Below are 21848 nucleotides of genomic sequence, written 5' to 3'. Positions count from 1 at the left end.
AGGGATGACCTCCCAACCTGTGGACTTCAGTGCACCTGAAGTGTAGTAGCCCAAGCTCTGTTCTCTGATAGGCCGATTACCCGGGTGTAGACTGTCTTAATGCACAAGTCCCTTGGTCCTAGTGATTAGTGTAGGAAGGGGGATTGGACTTAACTGGCCTAAGATAAAGTTTTTTTCTATTCGAACCTCCCATATCTCTATATTCAATTTTTTTCTCCATTTTTTTCTCTCACTACCTGTAAGTGCAGCCACGTCTTTTTCTCATTGTTAAAAATGTCTTCAACCTCGACACACCTTCTTGTTATTTTCCTCTTTCATTCTCTAAAACACCTTGAGAATGTGGTGTGAACTTATTACTTTTTTAAATGTGTTCTATTTATTCAACACACTACACACTGAAGTCTGGCTTCTACCCACCACCACTGCCACTGATACTGATTTTACACATTTATGGAAGAGAATATTTCAGAGCATGAGAAACCAGTCAGTGTGTGTAGACTGCCCAGGTTTACATTGGTCCAAACCAGTTATCCTTAAGACTAATCGCTGAAAAGCCCATTTATATAAATGTGCATTTGCCTAAAATCTCTACTAGCAAATTAAATTTCACATATGAGGGATAGCTCAATTGCTCTGGGGACTTGACCAATTCTTATTGCTGTTTTTCTATTTTCTTTTTCCTTGTAGTGTATTCAGGATCGTAAAATCCAACACCTCTTAATGCAATAGACAAGCAAATACTGTAGATACTTGTAAGCAGCAAGGTGGTACAAAGAGACAATTGTCATGCAAACAGGCTCCCCAAGGGCATGCAAATAGATAATTGTAAGTAGCAAAGCTGAAGGTGACGTCACCTAGAGAACATTCCTTTGTAAATTGAGAGACAAAAATTACAGCACTTCTTGTTCTTTTGCCTGATATGGAAAGCAAAACAGAAGTGCAAGGAGATTGAAGTTAACCACCTCCTCATCAGGACTGAAGACCAAGTATTTTAAATTTTCAGCATTTAGAATGGTTTCATTTATGTAAAGTTCAAGGACGGACTAAAGTAATAGTTTTCCTTCTTTTAGCTTTGGTCTGTGTTTTATAAGACCATGATGTCTAGAACTGAAGCTGCCTGGGCAAGTGTTTAGGGCCAGCCTCAGCCTATGGATAGTTAAACTGTCAGCTAAAAATGCCTGGGTCTGGGTGAGCTTCCCACAATTTCCCTTTTCCAAATGAATTTTATGACTGGGCAGCCCTTGTGGTTCTTGTTATGATTGCAAGACGTCCTTCAGAGACAACCATCAGGAAACTTTGAAAAAATAAGGATTTATTAAGAAGGAAAAAACAAAAACAAAAACAAGAGGCTCAAATGGTCAGTTATGGACATGAACCAAGATCTCTCTATCTAATCGTGTTTATTCAAGTTGCCTGGGCAACCAAAGCCTAAGTCAGACCCTTGCATTCCAAAAGAGAAAAAATAACAGCTCTAAAGGCTTACCCTATAACAAGACTGAGGATGAAATCCAAAGCATGAAGATGGAACAGTGGATGGATGGAAAGAACCCAAGTGATTGATGATTATTGAGCATCTCAACTAACTCTGGAACCATCCATCTCCAGACCTATTGCTAATACAGTGATAAATCTTTTTACAGTTTATGTTATTGTTAATCACATTTTGGTTAGTTGAAGATGAAAGCATGCCTAATGACTACTTTCTCCGCTGATTTAAGCACCTCTTATGACATTTAGTTCAGTTTTGTTGCTTCGTTCGTATGGGTTCTGAATGCTTATTGAGCTTAATCCTGAAGTTTTTATATTTCTCTCGCCATAGTGAATGGGTATTTTTCTGGAAGATACATTTTTTTTTTTTGTTTAACTAATGTTGTGGATGTATAGAAAAACTACTGATTGCATGAATATTCCAAAGTTGTTTGCCTTTCTGAACTCTCTTAGAATACCAATAATTTCTCATTTCTTTTGTTTTTAGAGAGAGAGTGTGAGGCAGGGAGAGGGGCAGAGGGACACAGAATTGTAAGCAGGTTCCATGCTCAGCGAGGAAAAGGACTCAGGGCTTGATCCCATGACTCTGGATCATGACCTGAGCCAAAATCAAGAGTCAGAAGCTCAACAAACTGAGCCACCCCAGAGCCCCAATAATTTCTCATTTCTAATGAGATTTCTTAGGTTTCTAGGTAGATAATCATTAGCGACTCTGAATATTTGTGGATCCCTCCCATCCCAATTTGAATGTCATATTCTAATCTCGTTTCACTGTATTGGAGGGAAACTGCATAATCTTCTTAAGTAATATGAGTGGTGTTTCTTCTTCTTCTTCTTTTTTAAATGTTTATTTATTTTGAAAGAGGGAGAGAGAATCCCAAGCAAGCTCTGTGTTGTCAGCACAGAGCCCGACATGAGGCTCAAACTCATGAACTGTGAGATCACGACCTGAGCTGAAATCAAGAGTCAGGTGTTTAATCGACTTAGCCACCAGGCTCCCTGGTAGTATTGTTTCTTTTCTTCTCTTTGTATTTATTTATTTTTGAAATGTTTATTTATTTTTGAGAGAGAGAGAGAGAATGGGGGAGGGGCAGGGAGAGAGGGGGACAGAGGATCTGAAGCGGGCTCTGCAGTGACAGCAGAGAGCCTGCTGCGGGGCTCAAACTCATGCACTAGGAGATCATGACCTGAGCCAAAGTCCAATGCTTCACTGACTGAGTCACTCAGGCGCCCCATATTGTTTTTTTTATTAAACTGTAATTTCTTCAATCTGATATTATCTGTTATTATTTTGAAACATGTGGTTCAATATTGATTAATTTTAAATATGTTTTATTGATAGAGAGAATCATTAGAGTTTTTATTATTAAATATTTGGGGTCACAATGATCATAGAATTTTATTTTTATACCTGTTAAGAAACTATTCAGGTGAAATATGATTATTCTCATTCTAACCTATTGATTTGAGAAGTCAAACCAATAGCAAAATTTATTTGGTCATGATTATTATTTAGATTGCTATTCTTTCAGTATACTTTTGGATTCAATGGGTTAATATTTCATTTAGAATTTTTGTCTATGTATTCATTAGGGGATGATAATTAAAAATTTTGTAAGGCTTTTATTTATTTATTTTGAGATAGAGAGCGAGAGAGAGAGAGAGTAAGCAGGGGAGGGGCAGAGAGAGAGGGAGAGGGAGAATCCCAAACAGATGCCATGCTGTTCGAGAAGAGCCAGATGCAGGCTTGATCTCACAAACCATGAGAACATGACCTGAGCTAAAATCAAGAGTTGAGTGTTTAACTGACTGAGCCACCCAGGCGCCCCAGAGGATGATGATTTTTTTAGGTTTTGAATCAGAGTTGCTTTAGCTCTGAAAATGCATTGACAATTTTCCATATTATTCTGTACTCTAAAAAATGCATATAACATTGAAGTTTGGACTCATCTGAAAAACTATCCCTGCTTGTTGCCCATGTGAGCTAATCCTTTGACTTTTTTTGTTTTTATACATCTAATGGCTCAATTTTCTTTTTCTTGAGTTATGTATTCCTTAAAATTAGACAAAAGTCTGCTTTTCAAATTTATTGGGATGGATCTTAGTATTTCATTAAAATTTTTATTCTTTATGTCAATGTATTATTGATTTCTTTTTCTTTTTTCTTGAATATATTCTACAGAGTTATGTCAGATTTTATAGATTTAAAAAATTTTTTTAGTTTAATTTTTGACAGAGAGAGAGAGAGGGAGAGAGAGAACAAGGGAGGGGCAGAGAGAGAGAGAGAATCACAAGCAGGCTCTTTCCTGCTAGTGCAGAGCCTGATGTGGGGCTCGAATTCACCAACTGTGAGTTTATGACCTGGGCTGAAATCAAGAGTTGGACACTTAACCGACTGAACCACCCAGGTGCTCCGAATTTTATGGATCTTTTTTGAATGACTAGAGCCTGGATTTATTTCTCAAGTCTGTTTTTCTGTTTTTTGCCTTATTAATTTGTGTTTTCAGTTCTTTTATCTTCCTTTTCTTATGTTAGGTTTTGTTATTTTCTAATGCTTGATTATGAGCTTTCAGAAACTTAATTTTTTTTCTTGTTTACTAATGAATCAATATAAGGATAGATAAAGATAATGGTTGCACTGGCATTATTTTGTAACTTTAGTATATAATGTTCTCATGTTCATAATATTCTACATAGAGTTTTGATTGCAGTGTTAACATAGGAGTTTTTTTCTTTTTACCCAAGTTTTGTTTAAAAAAACTTAAAAGTAGTTGGTATTTGTAAAAGTTATCTTCTGTGTAATACATTTCTCCACCCCCCCCCCCCCGTTTTTTTTAGATAGAGAGAATGAGCATGAATGGGGGAGGAGCAGAGAGAGAGATGGAGAGAGAGAGTCCCAAGCAGGCTCTGTACTGTCAGTGTAGAGGCCGACGCAGGGCTCAAATTCACGAACTCCTGAGATCATGACATGAGCCTAAATCAAGAGTCGGATGCTTATTTGATTGAGCCACCCAGGTGCCCCATTCCTCCCTTGTTTTCAATTCTCTCTGCGACTCCTCAGTCAGATGCCGAATCTCCTGAAATGATCATCGTATCTTTTCAACCTCATTATTTTGTCTTATGGATCTGTTTTGTGGATAATTGTCTTCGCGTTGTCTTCCAACCAACAGAGCAGCCTTTCCAAATGAGGAGCCCAAATCAAGAACTACTGCCTGTGAAGAACAGGCAAGCTCCGTTCAGACAAGCTCTAGAGTCTTTCTTCCAAATTATCTGACACTGTGTGGGAAGAGGTGGGAACAAAAGGAGAATGCAACGGAACACAGTCTTTGTGATTTTTGCTTAGTAAGTGTGTCTTTGTTCACTACATTAGAGATATTTCCCCAGTGTCCTTCTCACAGCCGCCTTCACCTCTACGTTCTTTAGGCTGTAGATGAGGGGATTCAGCAAGGGTGTGACTGCACTGTACTGCAAGGAGAGGAGCAAATCCAAAGAGGAACCCGAGGGAGGCATGAGATAACAAAGAAAACCTGAGCCAAAGAACAGGATCACTGCGATGAGGTGGGAGGAGCAGGTGGAGAAGGCCTTGCTTCTGCCTGAGGTGGAGCTGATGTGCAGGATGGTGGAGATAATACGGGCATAGGAGAAAAAGATTGGGAGGAAGGTTCCCAGCCCGTGCAGTAAACTGGAGCAGAGCAGGATATTGGTTGTGATGGAGATATCAGAACAAGACAGAGGGAAAAGAGCAGGCAGCTCACAGGTGTAGTGGTGGATGGTTTGGGCCTCACAGAAGTCCAGGTTAATAGCCAAAAGCACAATGACAAATGCATTGAGAGAGGCCAGGCCCCATGAGGCCAGCACCAGCCCCACACAAAGCTGGCTGCTCATCACTTGGCCGTAGAGCAGAGGGTGGCAGATGGCGGCATAGCGGTCATAGGCCATCACCGAGAGCAGACAGGCTTCAGTCCCCGAAGAAAAAAACACAAAGAACACCTGAGTCAGGCAGCCTTCTACTGAGATGGTTTTCTTCTCAGACAGAAGGTCCTTCAGTAGCTTGGGCATAGTGACAGAAGAGAAGCAGAGGTCCATGAAGGACAGGTTACTCAGGAAGAAGTACATGGGCGTGTGGAGGCGGGAGTCGGTCCTGATCACCAGCAGCAGCATCAGATTCCCCATCATGGTCAGGAGGTAAATCCCCAGGAAGAGCACGAAGAGCAGAGCCTGGATGTGGGGGTCGTCGGACAGCCCCGTGAGAATGAACTCGGTGATGATGCTGTGGTTCCTCCAGGCCATTTGTGGAGGGGATTTCCCTGGAATAAAATAGAAAGGGGGTGATATCATCTATGATTGTTCCCGTTTTTTAGGGCATCATCATGTCTTCTTATACATCCCTCCCTCTCTGCTTTGCTTGACCTTGTGCTCAGTATCTCAAGGCTGCCCTCATTGTATCCCAGGAAGAGTTTTTCTCTTTTCTTGTCTAGTATTCACGTACTCTAGAGAATTCCATTCTTGTTTCACAGGGATTTGCTGGATAAATAGTATTGCTGCCTTGCTTACACATTAATTGTTACTCAATTTTCACTGCATGCTCCAAAGTTCAGAAATCCTTACCATCTTGTTTCAAAAGCCATTATATGACATATCTACAGCGAATGTTTTAAGCCTTTTCTCCTTTCTTCATTCTTCTTGTTCAAAATAATCCAAGACTTCTTACTTCCTAAACAGCACAATAAACTTTAATAGTATTTTTTTTTTTTTTGTAGACAGAGTACATACAAAAAATCCTATTCGTTCTCACAGCCATTTTATGGGGTATTTTAGGCATAGAAATTTATCCCATGTTACCCCTGAGGAATATGATACTGAGCCCTATTGAGAACAAGTAGGAGAGCCAGGAAATAGATTCTGTAGGTTTTTCCTAATTCTCATCCCAGCATCTAGAAACAAAGACCACTTTTCCTGCCTTGACATTCAGACTTCTTCCTCATTTGTCTGAATCTATCTTTTGGCCTTTTTCACCCCTTTTGATACTAGAAAGGTCTATTTATTTTTGTGTCTGTGATTACATTGTTCTGCTTTCACATGTTCTCCTTTATTCCACTGACCCAAATTTTCATGTGACTTCCAGCCTCCCCTCAAATCCTACTATTCCCAAGCTCAAGCTCATCTTAGACCCAAGTCTAGGTTCCCTGTGTGCCTGGGCCAACAGCGCAGTGTTTACCTTGGTGTGACTTCAGCTAGATCCAGTGGTGGTGAAGCATAAACAGCTGGGGAATTTACTTTTGAGGATCCTGCATGGATAAAATTGTAAACACTGGTGAAAGCAAACATTTCACGCGGAATCTTCTCAAGTGAAGTGGAATGATAAGTGTGTTCTATGCTTATCAAAGATTTGGAGAGCAACAAGTTTTTGTGGGTAGGGCTATCCTGAAAACTGTTTCCATTTTTCTGCTTTCACTCCCAAGAGGGTACCTGACCACAGTATCTCTGGGGAGTTCAGGGTCCCATCTAAGAAGACTGTAGCGTTTTTGAAAAAAGTATTTTTTATTAATGTGCTAACATCCACGTTTTGTGTGGATGAAGGTAGCAGCTATTTGTATCATATGATTTTGGGATATCACAAAAAAAGAGCTCACCTTCCTCACCATCCTAAACAGCAACTCAAACTGATTACAGGGATTTCTTTAATGACCAAGGACAAAGTCTTCTATTCAATTCTAGATTACATTCCAGGCATGAGAATAAATCAATTTTTAAACAGGAAAATGAGTATTTCATTCACTATTTAAAATGAAAGACATTGGCTTTATTTCATACTAACATAAGAGAGACTCGTGTCAGATTTACACGTGGGTGAGAACAAGGACTGAAATCAAACAAGGGGTGGCTGAAAGGGTAAAATATGTATATAAGAGGATTTCACAAGTGTTCTAGACAACCCTTGCCCACACTGGTTTTTGGATTTGTTTGGAAAGAATAAGTGAATGAAGGATGTGTTTGGAAGGTCAGTTTCCAAGTGGCTTGAGGCTTCCTGGGGCTGGGTGCCATGTTCTGACCTTCTGTGCATGAGAAGTAATTTGAAAGGAGAGGAAGATATCAGTGCTGGAAGCAGGAGGGAGCCAAAGGTCAATGTAACCCACTTGAGACTGTTCTCATAGCTGTCCTCTCCAGTACTGTGTCACACTATTCACGTTGTCACAGTGGTGGCTAGATCTGAAGGTTGTTCTAATAATAGAAAAAAGTACGAATAGAGAAGTTCTGTGCAAACAGGGGAATAAGTAGCTTCAGCAAGTCAGCATCTATTTCTGTTATCCTCATTTCATTTCAGGTGTCAGCTTTCTGCAATCTTTTGGGATCCTGATGCATAGAAGGATTTATGTCTAGGCTGTGAGATGTCCCTGTCACCAGTGTCATGAGGGAGCGAAGAGAGATCTTTCTGAGGTCGTGTCCAAGGCAGCTGGGACAAACACAACATTTTCAGTAACAGAGACCTCAGGGGCCAATCTTGAGAAGGAGGTGGCCTACCAAGGAGTGGGAAGTTTCCACCACAGCTCAGGAAAGAGGAATGGGTTGAACAGGAGTCTCAGGGTCTAGCACTAGTGGGATGTATCAGGAGGTTCTGGGAGATGGGGTCAAGGTGGAGAATGGTGAGCAAAATTAAAACACATATAGAACTTTCTAGGAAGAAAAAGTAGAGGGATATCAGATATGTTGGAGGATATTACCATGCTCCTGGCTTTTCCTGGAGGAGGCAGCTCCTGTGTGTTCCGGCTTTCCCGTTCAGGTAGACACATCATTGGTAAATTCTCCCCATAAGAGAACCTATGTCACCGGAGTCTGACTATTGACAGAACAGATAGCTTTTTCTTCTTGTTGTCGGTGGATATTAGGCATCTGAATGGTTCAAACTTTAGGAACACTGAGGAGGCCAGAATATCAAGATTATTTCCTGAATACCTTAACATAGAGTGGTGTCATTCTACAGTGCAGGCCACTCTGTGGAAGGACAAGAACAATATCTATAAAGAAGCTCATATTTCCAACCAGCATATACTTCATTAAAACTTCCTCACATGATCTCAGATCTAGTAACCTGCCATCTCTTCGTTTACTTCCTCTGTGATTCTGAATACTATCTTAAAAATACTTCTTAAGTAAAGAACAATCTAATAAAACCAATCAGAGGCTGTCTATGCTTATGCAGCCATGGGCTGGGTTTGGCACCCAGGGGAAGCTGGGCCAATGCTTTGTATTCTCTGAAGTCTAGTCTGAAACCAAGTTCTGGACTTCCTAATTAACACACTTTCCAGCTGACTAGGAAGGTAAACAGTAAGAGGCACAGGGGAGTATTTGAAATTTCTGAATTAAAGCAATTATTTAAAGCCTAAAAGAACTTTTATTAAGCTGGTAGGGACTGGAGAAGGAAGGATAGGAAAAGGATTTTTAAATCTCTCTCTCTCTCTCTCTCTCTCTCTCTCTCTCTCCCTATGTATATCCTCAACAAATGTTAGCCAAAAGGAATATATATATATATATATATATATATATATATATATATATATGATTGAACCTTGTGTTGGGCTCAATGCTTGGCATGGAGCCTGCTTGGGATCCTCTCTCTCTCTCTGTCTCTCTCTTTTTCTCTTCCTCTGTCCCTCCCCAACTGGCACTTTCTTTTTCTCTCTCTAAAAAAGAAAGAAAGAAAGAAAGAAAGAAAGAAAGAAAGAAAGAAAGAAAGAAAGAGAAAGAAAGAAAGAAAATTTTTCCTTGAGAACTTTAAAGATTTACTCTCTGTGATTTTCAAATATACAATACAGTATTATTAATTATAGTCACCAGGCTGTACATTGCATCCCTAGGACTTATTTACTTTATAACTGGAAGTTTGTACCTTTCGAGCACTTTCACCCATTTTTGCCTACCCTCCACCCCCTGGCCTCTGGCAACCACAGATCTGCTCTCTGTGAGTTTTTTTTTTTTTTAATTGGAATATATTTGACATATAACATTATGTAAATTTAAGATGAACAACATGTTAATTTTTAAAAAAAATTTTTAATGTTTATTTATTTTTGAGAGAGACAGAGACAGAATGCGAGTGGGTTGGGACAGAGAGAGAGGGAGACACAGAATCTGAAACAGGCTCCAGGCTCTGAGCTGTCAGCACAGAGCCCGACGCGGGGCTCAAACTCAGGAGCTGCGAGATTATGACCTGCGCTGAAGTCGGACGCTCAACCGACTGAGCCACCCAGGCACCCCCATGTTAATTTGATACATTTATATACTATAAATGCTATTGTAGTGATAATTAGCACCTCTGTCATGTTATATAATTATAATTTGTTTTTACTGGTTGGAATAATCGGGTTCTAGTGTCTAAGCAAGTTTGATGATTATAATACAATATTGTTGCTTATATTTACTGTACTGTGCATTCGACCTCTAGGATTTATTTACTACTTGTTGCAAGGTTGTATCTTTAAATGAAATCTCTCCTATCTCCCCACCTCCCATCTTCTGGTAACCACCATTTATTCTGTTTTTATGAGTTTGGCTTTTTTAGATTCCATGTATAAGTGATACCATGTAGTACTTGTCTTTTTCTGTCTGACTTAGCATTAAGTGCTCAAGATTCATCTATGTTGTTACAAATGGCAGGATGTCCTTCTTTTTTATGGCTGAATAATATTCCATTGTATACCTACCCCACACCTTCCTTATCCCTTTATTTCTTGATGGGCTGTTAGATTGTTTCCATATCTTAGCTATTATGAATGATGCTGCAATAAACACAGGATTGCATATATCTCTTTGATATCTTATTTTTTTTTTCAGCGTTTATTTATTTTGGGGACAGAGAGAGACAGAGCATGAACGGGGGAGGGGCAGAGAGAGAGGGAGACACAGAATCGGAAACAGGCTCCAGGCTCTGAGCCATCAGCCCAGAGCCCGACACGGGGCTCGAACTCACGGACCGCGAGATCGTGACCTGGCTGAAGTCGGACGCTTAACCGACTGCGCCACCCAGGCGCCCCTGATATCTTATTTTAATTTCCTTTGGGTGTATATGCAGAAGTGAAATGGCTGGATTATATGGTATACCTATTTTTAAAAAGTTTTTAATGTTTATTTTAATTTTTGAGAGAGAGAGAGAGAGAGAGAGAGAGAGACAGAGCGTGACTGGGGGAGGGGCAGAGAGAGAGGGAGACACAGAATCCGAAGCAGGCTCCAGGCTCCAAGCTATTAGCACAGAGCCCAATGTGGGGCCTGAACCAATGAACCATGAGATCATGACCTGAGCCGAAGTCAAACGCTTAACCAACTGAGCCACCCGGGTGCCCCATGGTAGAACTAATTTTAATTTTTTTGAGGAATCTTCATATAGTTTTCCATAGTGGCCGAACCAGTTTATATTCCCACAACATAAATACCCTACATCTGATAATATCTACCAATAATGGCATCAGACCCTTTTCAAGGCTTAGTAAGAGATAGCAGAACCTATGATGCGACCACTAGTTATTGCCAACCCCCTCCTTCCCTGGCTATATAAAATGTTTGGGTTGGGAACACATTGGGGAGGGTGTTCATTTCATTGGCCTTATTGGGATTTAGTATTTGTGGTGAGAAGTCGTTTCCTTCCTTTCTCATGGGGCAAGTAGGATTGCTTTTCTTTTGTGGAATCCAAATGAACAGGCTCTTAAGAGAAGAACTCACAAAAACAGAGAATGCCTGCAAGCAGAATATATTGTGATCTCATTCCTGTTAGACATCTGCTTCAGCAGTAGACTTGCTGATCTTTCCTCTACGCCTGTCTGAGCCAGAAAGAGAAGAATTGGAAAAGCTGACAGATGGGGTGGGGAAGGAAATGGAGATTATACAGCACAGTTGAACTAAAGAAATGGAAAAAAAAAATTTTCATGTATATTTGCCATGGAATTGGCCCTGCCTAATAAATGGATTACATTAAAATCTTGGGGTGCCTGGGTGGCTCAGTTGGTTAAGAATCCAACTCCTGATTTCGTCTCAGGTCATGATCTCATGGCTTCGTGAGATGGAGCCCCATGTCAGGTTCTGTGCTGATGGTGTGGAGCCTGCTTGGGATTCTCTCTCGCCACCCCCACCCCCCACCCTTCCTCTCCCCTGCTTGCACTCTCTCTCTCTCTCAAAATAAATAAATAAACATTAAAAAAATAAAATTTTTATGTATAAGAGACATTAGAAGAAAATATACCTAAATATGGGTGATGGAATTATTTTTTGATAATCATCATCTTTTCTTTAATGTATCTGCTTTCTTATTATAACTTAAAAAATTGGAAATACAGATGTGTTATTAATTAGTGCATGATTCGGTACCTGATAATTTTATGATAACATGTTAATGAAAAAACAAAGTAAAATGGAACTGAAGTGTTTTAACCCATTCATCAAAATGATGCGGGGTTGTGGAGCACAGGTCAAGAAAGAATTCTTGAGACATTGTATGGTGCAACTTAGTAAGTTTATTTCGGCAGCATGGGGACGGGACCCATGGGCAGAAAAAGCTACACTTTTGCTGTGTGAGGCTGGTGGTTATCTGCTTAGAATCAAAGGGTAGAGGGCTTGCAGGGAGTATCAGATTACAAATTTCTTCGAATTTCTACTCACAAAACTACTTTTGCAAGATTCCTCTGGTGCTTATCATTCAGTTCGATATTAACTACCAGTAATATACAGGCAGTTGTGAGACAAAGAATGTAGCAATCAACACATATTTGATCCTTATTGGAACTACACAGACTATAAATCAGCCTAAATCTGGGCTAAGCCTAAACATTTTCCTGCTTCTGTCCCTCATCAATAACATGCATTATTAGGTATCTCAGTATTGTGAAAAGAACAGCTTTAAATCCAAATGACAGCCCTGCCTTAGTTTAAAGCTAAAGTTCTCTTTTCTGCTTATTATGGATCTTTGATAAGAAATACAATTGCTGAGAAGTCTGTTTTGCTTGCTGTTTGCTACGAGCATTGTGAGGCCTTTCCTGAATGTAACCCGCTGTGTAGTAGAATGGGTTGTAAACCTTCCTAAATGTAGTCTGATATGTAATGGAATGAGTGATTGTACATAAACTAACCGGCATTTCTCGCTTCTGGAAACCTGCTTGCTTAGCACATTCCTCACCTACCCCCTTCCCCCTTTTTTCCTCCCGCCACAAGTAAGGGACAAAGCCTTCCCGCCAAAGGACAGACAAAGGACGCCCAATCATTGAACAACAAATGTCCTTACTTTAAAATCAACTAATCAGGCCCCTCATAATTTGAAACCTCCCCTGTGCTATTTGTCTCTGTCTATAAAAACGCTGTACCAACCCTGATCGTGGCCTCTTGCGTCACCGGCGACGAGTGCGCAGAGGACCAGGTTCGAACCTGCAATAAACGACCCTTGCCGCTTGGCTTTGACTTACGACTCTGGTGGACTTTCGTGGGAGGTTTCGGAACTTCGGGCATTACATTTGGAGGTCCCACCGAGATCTGCCCCGAGCCCACCAGACTTCTGGTCAACGGGTCGTATCTGATTCCGATCGGTAAGTAAGCCGGCTCTAACGTTCTTCCTTTTCTCTCTGATCTGTGTTTCTTCTCTGGAGAACCGGTTCTGTCTGGAAGCTGGTGTGACCCTGGCGGACGCGCTATAGGGCACCCAGCCGGGGTCAGTTGGAGACGTCCACTGACATCTGGGGGCCTTCTTGGCCCATCAGGGGACCTTCTTGGTCCATCAGGGGACCTTCTTGGTCCATCGGGGGGCCTTTTTTGGCCCATCAGGATTCTTTTCTGTGGGCTGCTTACGCCCAACGCGCCTGCGAACTAAATACTTTCATTTTCTCTATGAACTTCCAGAGTGCTAAGAAATATCTCTAGGCTTCTAAAAGAAAAAACCATCTAGGCATGCCAATTGTTACCCGTATTTTGATGTGATGTGTGTCTGTGTGTCTGTCTGTTAAAACGACTGGAATGATTGTTGGGAGTCAGGGGCACACGCCTGACTTCCCCTATGTGTAGTCCCACGGCATAAGCTACGGGATTCGAGTGGGCTCTAACCCGACTTCCGCCGTGATCCTCATACGGCTTAAGGCGGTCAAAATTTATTTTGATCCAAGCAGGGGGTTTATACCTGCCCGCCCATGCTAAGAGGCACCTAAGTTCCCGCGAGGGACGCGGACGGGCGAGTACGCGAGTGCTTCTATGTCAGTCTAAATGTATTGTCACCCCTGGGCCCTTGTAATTACTGCCGTCCTAGCCATAACCCTTTCTGTTGGGCTGGCCGAGACGGCACCAGAAAGTTGGAACCCCTGCGAAAGAATCTTGTTAGTTCTTGTTTTTCTCTCATGGGTCGGATGTTTTATTGGAATTAAGTGTTTTCTAGGCTGATCAGAATTAACTATTCCATCCTTTGTTCCTCTCTCCTCCTTCCTCAGCTCCCTGCGGCTTTCCCTCCCGCCCCCTGGCCAGCGGCGCCCCCCCCCCCAGTCCGTGCTGCCCGCGCCCCCTTTCTCTTCTCCTCTTCCTCAGAATCATAACATGGGCCAAACGCAGAGCACCCCTCTCTCCCTCCTTCTCGCCAACTTCAGGGACGTAAAAGCTAGAGGACACAACTTAAGCCTAGACATTCGCAAAAGGAAGTTGATCACCTATTGCCGCTCTGAATGGCCCACCTTTGGGGTCAATTGGCCTACAGAGGGAACCTTCTGCCTCTCTGTGGTCCTTAAAGTAAAATCAAAAATTTTCCTACCAGGGAAAGAAGGTCACTCGGATCAGATTCCCTATATTCTGGTGTGGCAAGACTTAGTAGAAAACCCACCTCCCTGGATGGCCTCTTTTTTTAACAACAGGGCCATGCAAAATTCTAGCGGCTAAACCTATCAACCCTCCCAAGCCGCCAACTCCAACTGCACCCCCTGTTCTCCCCACAACCAAGATTTAATTTCCCTTGACCCTCCCCCTTATCAGGTTCCTCCTCTTATTCCACAAGCTGCCCCTATCCCTGCTGCGCCAGCAGAGCCTCCCATAGCCCAGCCCATAGGAGAACTAGAGAATAGGGAGGCTCAACCCGCGCCCATGCCTAGTGGGGGCGAAGTCCAAAGGCCGGCTGGACGTACCTGTAGGCGGGCCCCACATGAGCCAGGACTCCGCCTTCCTGACTCCACCGTAGCTTTACCCTTACGGGAAATAGGGCCTCCCCATGATACGGGGAACCCCCGACTTCAATACTGGCCCTTCTCTACCAGTGACCTATATAACTGGAAAACCCAGAATGCCCGATTTTCTGACAACCCTAAAGATTTAATAAGTCTCTTAGACAGCGTTATGTTTACCCACCAACCCACCTGGGATGATTGTCAGCAGCTCCTCTGAATCCTGTTCACCACCGAGGAGTGAGAAAGAATTCAATTGGAAGCAAGAAAGCTGGTTCCTGGAGATGACGGCCAACCCACTGCTAACCTTGATCTCATTAATGCAGCTTTTCCCTTGACCCGACCCCCACAGGGTGGATGGGACTACAACACGGCAGAAGGTAGGGGACGGCTGCGCATTTATTGCCAGACTCTAATGGCGGGTCTCCGGGCTGCTGCACGCAAGCCCACTAATTTGGCAAAAGTGTATTCAGTAATACAAGGTAAGACAGAGAGCCCTGCCACTTATTTAGAAAGATTAATGGAAACCTTCAGACAGTATACCCCTATGAACCCCGAGACCCCCGAAAATCAAGCTGCTGTTGTAATGGCCTTTGTAAATCAGGCAGCCACTGATATTAAAAAGAAACTCCAGAAACTAGAGGACCTGGAGGGAAAACAGATTCAGGACTTACTCCGCATTGCCCAGCGTGTCTATAATAATAGAGAGACTCCAGAGGACAGGCAACTTAAAGCCACCGAGGAAATGACCAAAGTCCTGGCCGCTGTTGTCCAAAAGCCCCTGGATAAACAAAAGCCCCTAGATAAGGACCAATGTGCCTATTGCAAAGAAAAAGGCCATTGGGCCCGAGAATGCCCTAAAAAGAAAAAGCCACGTCATGATCAAAAACCGTGGCAGCCAAAAACCACACCCGCCCTCTTCACTCAAGATGCAGAATAGGGGGGACGGGGTTCGGATCCCCTCCCCGAACCTAGGGTAACGCTACAAGTGGAGGGGAACCCAGTTCAATTCCTAGTCGACACAGGGGCACAACATTCGGTCTTGATCAGACCCCATGGAAAAATTTCTGAAAAATCTTCCTGGGTCCAAGGGGCTACCGGAATAAAAAAATATCCCTGGATCACCCAGAGGACTGTGGACCTAAGAAATGGAAAGGTCACCCATTCCTTCCTAGTCATCCCCGACAGCCCATGCCCCTTATTAGGAAGAGACTTACTCACTAAAATGGGGGCCCAGATTCATTTTACGCCAGGGGGCCCCCAATTGACTGGCCCTCACAACCAACCCATTACCATACTTACTCTAAGATTAGAAGATGAATATCGACTCCATCAGGGGCCACCCTCACAAAGTCAAAATATAGAGCCCTGGCTCCAGCAGTTTCCAGAAGCATGGGCAGAAACCGGGGGTATGGGGTTGGCTAAACATCGCCCAGCTCTATTCATAGAGCTGAAACCGGGGGCAGATCCAGTTCGGGTCCGACAATACCCGATGTCAATGGAGGCCAGAAATGGCATCATGCCACATATCCGTCGCCTCCTAGACTTAGGCATCTTGCGTCCCTGCCATTCAGCCTGGAACACCCCCCTGCTGCCTGTACGAAAACCTAACAGTGCGGACTACCGTCCGGTGCAAGATCTGAGAGAAGTTAACCGCCGAGTCATGGACACACACCCAACAGTACCCAACCCCTATACCCTCCTAAGTGCCCTCAGCCCAGAAAGACAATGGTATACTGTCCTTGATTTAAAAGATGCTTTTTTCAGCCTGCCTCTGGCCCCCAAAAGCCAAGAGCTCTTCGCCTTCGGGTGGTCCGACCCTGAGAGAGGCATAAATGGGCAACTCACCTGGACCCGGCTCCCCCAAGGATTTAAAAACTCACCCACCTTGTTCGGTGAGGCACTTCACGAGGATCTGGGTGAGTACTGGAATCAAAACCCCGAAGTGACTCTCTTGCAGTACGTTAACGATCTTTTAATCGCCGCTGAGACTGCCGAAGCTTGCTTGCAAGGCACCAAAAATCTCCTCCGGACACTTGGTCCCCTGGGGTACCGGGCTTCAGCAAAGAAAGCCCAAATTTACAGATCCGAGGTAACCTACTTGGGGTATCTGTTAAGAGAAGGCCAACGATGGCTCACTGATGCACGGAAGGAAACTGTCCTCCGCATCCCCCGACCCACAACGCGAAGGCAGGTAAGAGAATTCCTGGGATCGGCTGGGTTCTGCTGCTTGTGGATACCTCGGTTCGCCGAGATGGCTAAGCCTCTTTACCTGGTCACCCGAGAACAGGCGCCCTTTGAGTGGACAGAGGAAACTGAGCAGGCTTTCCAGCAAATTAAACTCGCCCTGTTGTCGGCACCAGCCTTAGGGCTCCCCGATGTCTCCAAACCCTTTCATCTCTTCGTAGATGAAAATAAAGGGGTAGCCAAAGCAGTGCTGACGCAACTCCTTGGCCCATGGCCCAGGCCCATTGCCTATCTTTCAAAAAGACTAGACCCAGTAGCGGCTGGCTGGCCCCCTTGCCTCCATATGATCGCTGCTACAGCTCTAATGGTAAAGGATGCTGATAAATTAACTATGGGACAAGAGTTACATGTTACAACCCCTCATGCCATCGAGGGAGTCCTCAAACAACCTCCTGACCGATGGATAAGTAACACCCGACTGGTTCACTACCAGGGACTATTATTAAATCCCCTTAGAATCATTTATGCTCCCCCCTGAACACTAAACCCTGCCTCCCTGTTACCAGACCCGGACATGGATACCCCCCTCCATGACTGTGCTGAGATATTGGCACAGGTTCATGGAGTTCGGGAAGATTTACAGGATCACCCGCTACCAGATGCCGAAGTTACCTGGTTCACTGACGGCAGCAGCTTTGTACATCAGGGTCAAAGGTACGCGGGGGCAGCAGTCACAACTGAAACTGAGACTGTTTGGGCAGAGCCTTTGCCAGCTGGCACCTCTGCCCAACGGGCTGAACTTGTGGCCTTAACCAAGGCACTGACTTTGGGAAAAGACAAGAGACTAAACGTGTATACCGATAGCAGATATGCTTTTGCTACGGCCCACATACATGGAGCTATATACAGAGAGAGGGGACTGTTAACTGCAGAGGGGAAAACTATCAAAAACAAAGAAGAAATATTGGCTCTTTTAAAGGCACTCTGGCTGCCTAAACGACTAGCCATCATACATTGCCCAGGCCACCAAAAACCAGTCACACCGGTGGCCAGAGGAAATAATTTGGCTGACCAGGTGGCCCGAGAGGTGGCCTTACAGGTGGACTGTGCTTTAATGACCACCCTACCAGACCCCGGTTCAGCTAGTTTACCAGAAAGTCCCACCTACACTAAAGAAGACCTAAACTGGATCCAAAAATTGCCTATGACTCAGTGCCTTAACGGATGGTGGAGAGCAGCAGACTGTAGCATAATCCTCCCAGAAGAAATGGGAAATAAAGTCTTATCCAAGATGCACCGAGCCACTCATATGGGCACAAGAAAAATGCAAGACTTAATAAGACATGCTAGGATCACCATTAAAGACTCTAGGACAAAAATTGAACAGATAGTTACTAGCTGTAAAGCTTGCCAACTAACTAACGCCACCAACCACGGGAAAAACCCTGGCTCCAGAACCCGCGGAACCTATTGGGAAATAGACTTCACCGAGGTAAAGCCTGGAAAATATGGATATAAATATTTGTTAGTGTTTATAGATACCTTTTCAGGATGGACAGAGGCCTTCCCCACCAAGCATGAGACTGCGCAGGTAGTAGCAAAGAAAATGTTGGAAGACATCATGCCCAGGTACGGATTCCCTACCCTAATAGGGTCAGACAACGGACCAGCATTCATTTCAAAGGTAATACAAGGGATAGCTCAGTTTATTGGGGCTGATTGGAAACTACATTGTGCATATAGACCCCAAAGCTCAGGACAGGTAGAAAGAATAAATAGAATGCTAAAAGAGACCTTAACCAAATTGACCATGGAGACTGGCGCTAACTGGGTAGTCTTACTCCCCTATGCTCTGTTCAGGGTGCGGAACCCCCCTTACAAACTGGGATTAACCCCCTTTGAAATCATGTATGGAGTGCCCCCCCCCATAATTCCCAACCTACAGTCTAATGTGTTAACTGAATTTGATGATCATAAACTTCTTATTTCCCTGAGGGAACTCCAGCACACCCACCAGGAAGTTTGGCCCAGATTGAGAGCCATTTATGAGAACGGGCCCCCTCCTGAGCCGCATCACTACCGACCCGGAGACTGGGTATACGTGCGGAGACATAAGCGAAAAAAAAAAAGAAAGAACAGGAGGCAGGATGGTTTGAATCCTGGTTCAGTGCGTCCCCATGGTTAACTACCCTGCTCTCCACTTTACTCGGGCCTCTAGCCATCCTACTTCTCGCTCTCACATTAGGCCTCTGCATCATAAACAAAATTATTAATTTTGTCCAAGACAGGTTGAATGCTGTACAATTAATGGTCTTACGAACTCAGTACCAACCACTCGAGACATTACAAATAGAAAACTGAAGATCCAAGATTGGCTCTTTAGGCACAAGGAAAAGGGGGGAATGAAAGGAACAATCCAAATGACAGCCCTGCCTTAGTTTAAAGCTAGGTTCTCTTTTCTGCTTATTATGGATCTTTGATAAGAAATACAATTGCTGAGAAGTCTGTTTTGCTTGCTGTTTGCTACGAGCATTGTGAGGCCTTTCCTGAATGTAACCCGCTGTGTAGTAAGTAGAATGGGTTGTAAACCTTCCTAAATGTAGTCTGATATGTAATGGAATGAGTGATTGTACATAAACTAACCGGCATTTCTCGCTTCTGTAAACCTGCTTGCTTAGCACATTCCTCACCTAGCCTACCCTCTTCCCCCTTCCCCCTTTTTTCCTCCCGCCACAAGTAAGGGACAAAGCCTTTCCGCCAAAGGACAGACAAAGGACGCCCAATCAGAGAACAACAAATGTCCTTACTTTAAAATCAACTAATCAGGCCCCTCATAATTTGAAACCTCCCCTGTGCTATTTGTCTCTGTCTATAAAAACGCTGTACCAACCCTGATCGTGGCCTCTTGCGTCACCGGCGACGAGTGCGCAGGGGACCGGGTTCGAGCCTGCAATAAACGACCCTTGCCGCTTGGCTTTGACTTACGACTCTGGTGGACTTCTGTGGGAGGTTTCAGAACTTCGGGCATTACAATTGCTGTACAGAAAATAACGTTGAATGAGTATAAGTTACTACAGTTTAATCTATTTTGAGAAAAATCATAAATAGCATGGAAAAATTTCTCAGAAGATACACATGTGGTGAATTATGTAACACACACTGCGTATTTCAGAAACCCATGCTAAAATACATGAAAAGGAAATTATTCCAGAACAATTGACTAAAATCCCTTGCATTCCCCAAGTAGGCTAGATGGAAAAAATAAAGCTTAAAGGAGGTGAATCGTAGCAGAGGTCTAAATTTTCCTGACTTACCCTAGAATGAGGCGCATTTTCCCTCATGTTTCAACTCCGAAGTAACAACAGAGTTCTTGGTATCACCCAAGTCACTGACCTGTCGCTTGTGCTGTCCAGAATTTTAGCAAGGGCTTGCCAACCAAAGCCCAAATGTCTCCACAGACCCCAAGTCTGTAACTGTTCTTTCCCCGCGGTTCAATGTTTTGGTGAAATCTCATGGTTTTCAGTGACTTTCTGTATATTTAATTCTAAAAAGTAACCCAGTACACACACATTTTAAAACTCAGTGTCAATGAAACAATAGAGAAGTAAATTATGATTAAAGAAAACTTTTAATCAAGGTGACTATATATTCCACTGATCTGCCTTTGAGCCGGATTTAATCTGAACCACCTTCTCCTACCCTGACCTCACCCTCAAGGCATCTTTGTGTCTCTTTCTTAAGCTTTTATGTGATACCTTTTAGCATCTAAAACAGTGGGCCATCAGAAGGTTTTAGTGTCAACCCACCAGATATCCTGAAGCCTGTAGTTCCTTCCTAATTCATCATCTCTTTGTAGCCTGATACTTATGCCACTGCAAACATTTCTCCAACATTCTTCTCAGAGCCGCCTTTACTTCTTTGTTTTTCAGGCTATAGATGAGGGGATTCACTAGGGGAGTGACCACACCATACTGTATGGAGAAGATGAGCTCCAGCGGTGAGCCTGAAGTTGGCACGAGATAACGAAGGAAAGCTGATCCATAGAAGAAGCTCACTGTGGTGAGGTGGGAGGAGCAGGTGGAGAAGGCCTTGCTTCTGCCTGTGGTGGAGCTGATGCTCAGGATGGTGGTTGCAACACGGGCATAAGAGAAGAAGATCAGGACGAATGTACCAAAGCCATGCAAGAGTGTGGAAGCAATCAGGACAGTGACATTGCTGGAGACGTCAGAGCAGGACAAAGGAAAGAGAGAGGGTAGCTCACAGCTGTAGTGGGAGATGGTATGGGCTTCACAGAAGTTCAAGTTCATAGCCAGGGGGATGTTGATAACTGCATCCAGGAAACCCAGGCTCCATGAAACCCATACCAGCCTTACACACAGCTGGCTGCTCATCATCTGGCCATAGAGCAGAGGGTGGCAGATGGCAGCATAGCGGTCATAGGCCATGGCAGACAGCAGGAAAATTTCTGTTCCTCCAATGGCCAACACAAAGAAAGCTTGAATCAGGCAGCCCTCTTTTGAGATGATTTTCCTTTCAGACAGGAGGTTCTCCAGAAGCTTGGGCACAGTGACTGAAGAAAAGCAAAGATCCAGGAAGGAGAGATGACTCAGGAAATAATACATGGGTGTGTGGAGCTGGGAATCAGCTCTGGTCACCAGCAGCATCATCAGGTTCCCCATCATGGTCAGGAGGTAAATCCCCAGGAAGAGCGCAAAGAGCAGCGCCTGGACTTCGGGGTCAGCCGACAGCCCAAGGAGGATGAACTCCGTGATGGTGCTGTGGTTTCTCAAGGCCATCTAAAGAGCGTGTTTCCTAGAAGTAAATACAGGCATGGACTTGAAACTTCTCTTGATTACACCCAATTACAGAGGTAGGGACCCACTTTTATGTGTATACTCCTTCCTAATTATTTAGATTCCACGTATGCCCTTATTGACTATCTGGAATCCCTCCTTTCCCTTCTAGGGTTCGGTTCAAACTCACTGTGATATTTCCATATAGCTG

The 21848-nt window shown here is 43.7% G+C and overlaps 2 protein-coding genes across 2 annotated transcripts; both read right to left on the bottom strand.

The window, feature by feature from the left end:
* Positions 1-4629: 4629 nt before the first annotated feature.
* On the bottom strand, positions 4630-5810 carry LOC101080978 (olfactory receptor 8S1-like). The gene has a single exon (XM_045061728.1). The coding sequence runs from the start codon at positions 5776-5778 to the stop codon at positions 4855-4857; it is 924 nt and encodes a 307-aa protein (XP_044917663.1). The 5' UTR covers positions 5779-5810; the 3' UTR covers positions 4630-4854.
* Positions 5811-20502: 14692 nt separating this feature from the next.
* LOC101080462 (olfactory receptor 8S1-like) lies at positions 20503-21640 on the bottom strand. The gene has a single exon (XM_003988658.4). The coding sequence runs from the start codon at positions 21638-21640 to the stop codon at positions 20687-20689; it is 954 nt and encodes a 317-aa protein (XP_003988707.2). The 3' UTR covers positions 20503-20686.
* Positions 21641-21848: the final 208 nt, after the last annotated feature.

This window comes from Felis catus, chromosome B4 (assembly GCF_018350175.1).
Source record: "Felis catus isolate Fca126 chromosome B4, F.catus_Fca126_mat1.0, whole genome shotgun sequence".
Lineage (NCBI taxonomy): Eukaryota > Metazoa > Chordata > Mammalia > Carnivora > Felidae > Felis > Felis catus.
The sequence above is the reverse complement of the archived record's forward strand: the minus strand, read 5'-3'. Positions and strand labels throughout refer to the sequence as shown.

Bases quoted from the DNA above. Each gene is read 5' to 3' on its own strand.
- LOC101080978 (XM_045061728.1), bottom strand. From the start codon at position 5,778: ATGGCCTGGAGGAACCACAGCATCATCACCGAGTTCATTCTCACGGGG.
- LOC101080462 (XM_003988658.4), bottom strand. From the start codon at position 21,640: ATGGCCTTGAGAAACCACAGCACCATCACGGAGTTCATCCTCCTTGGG.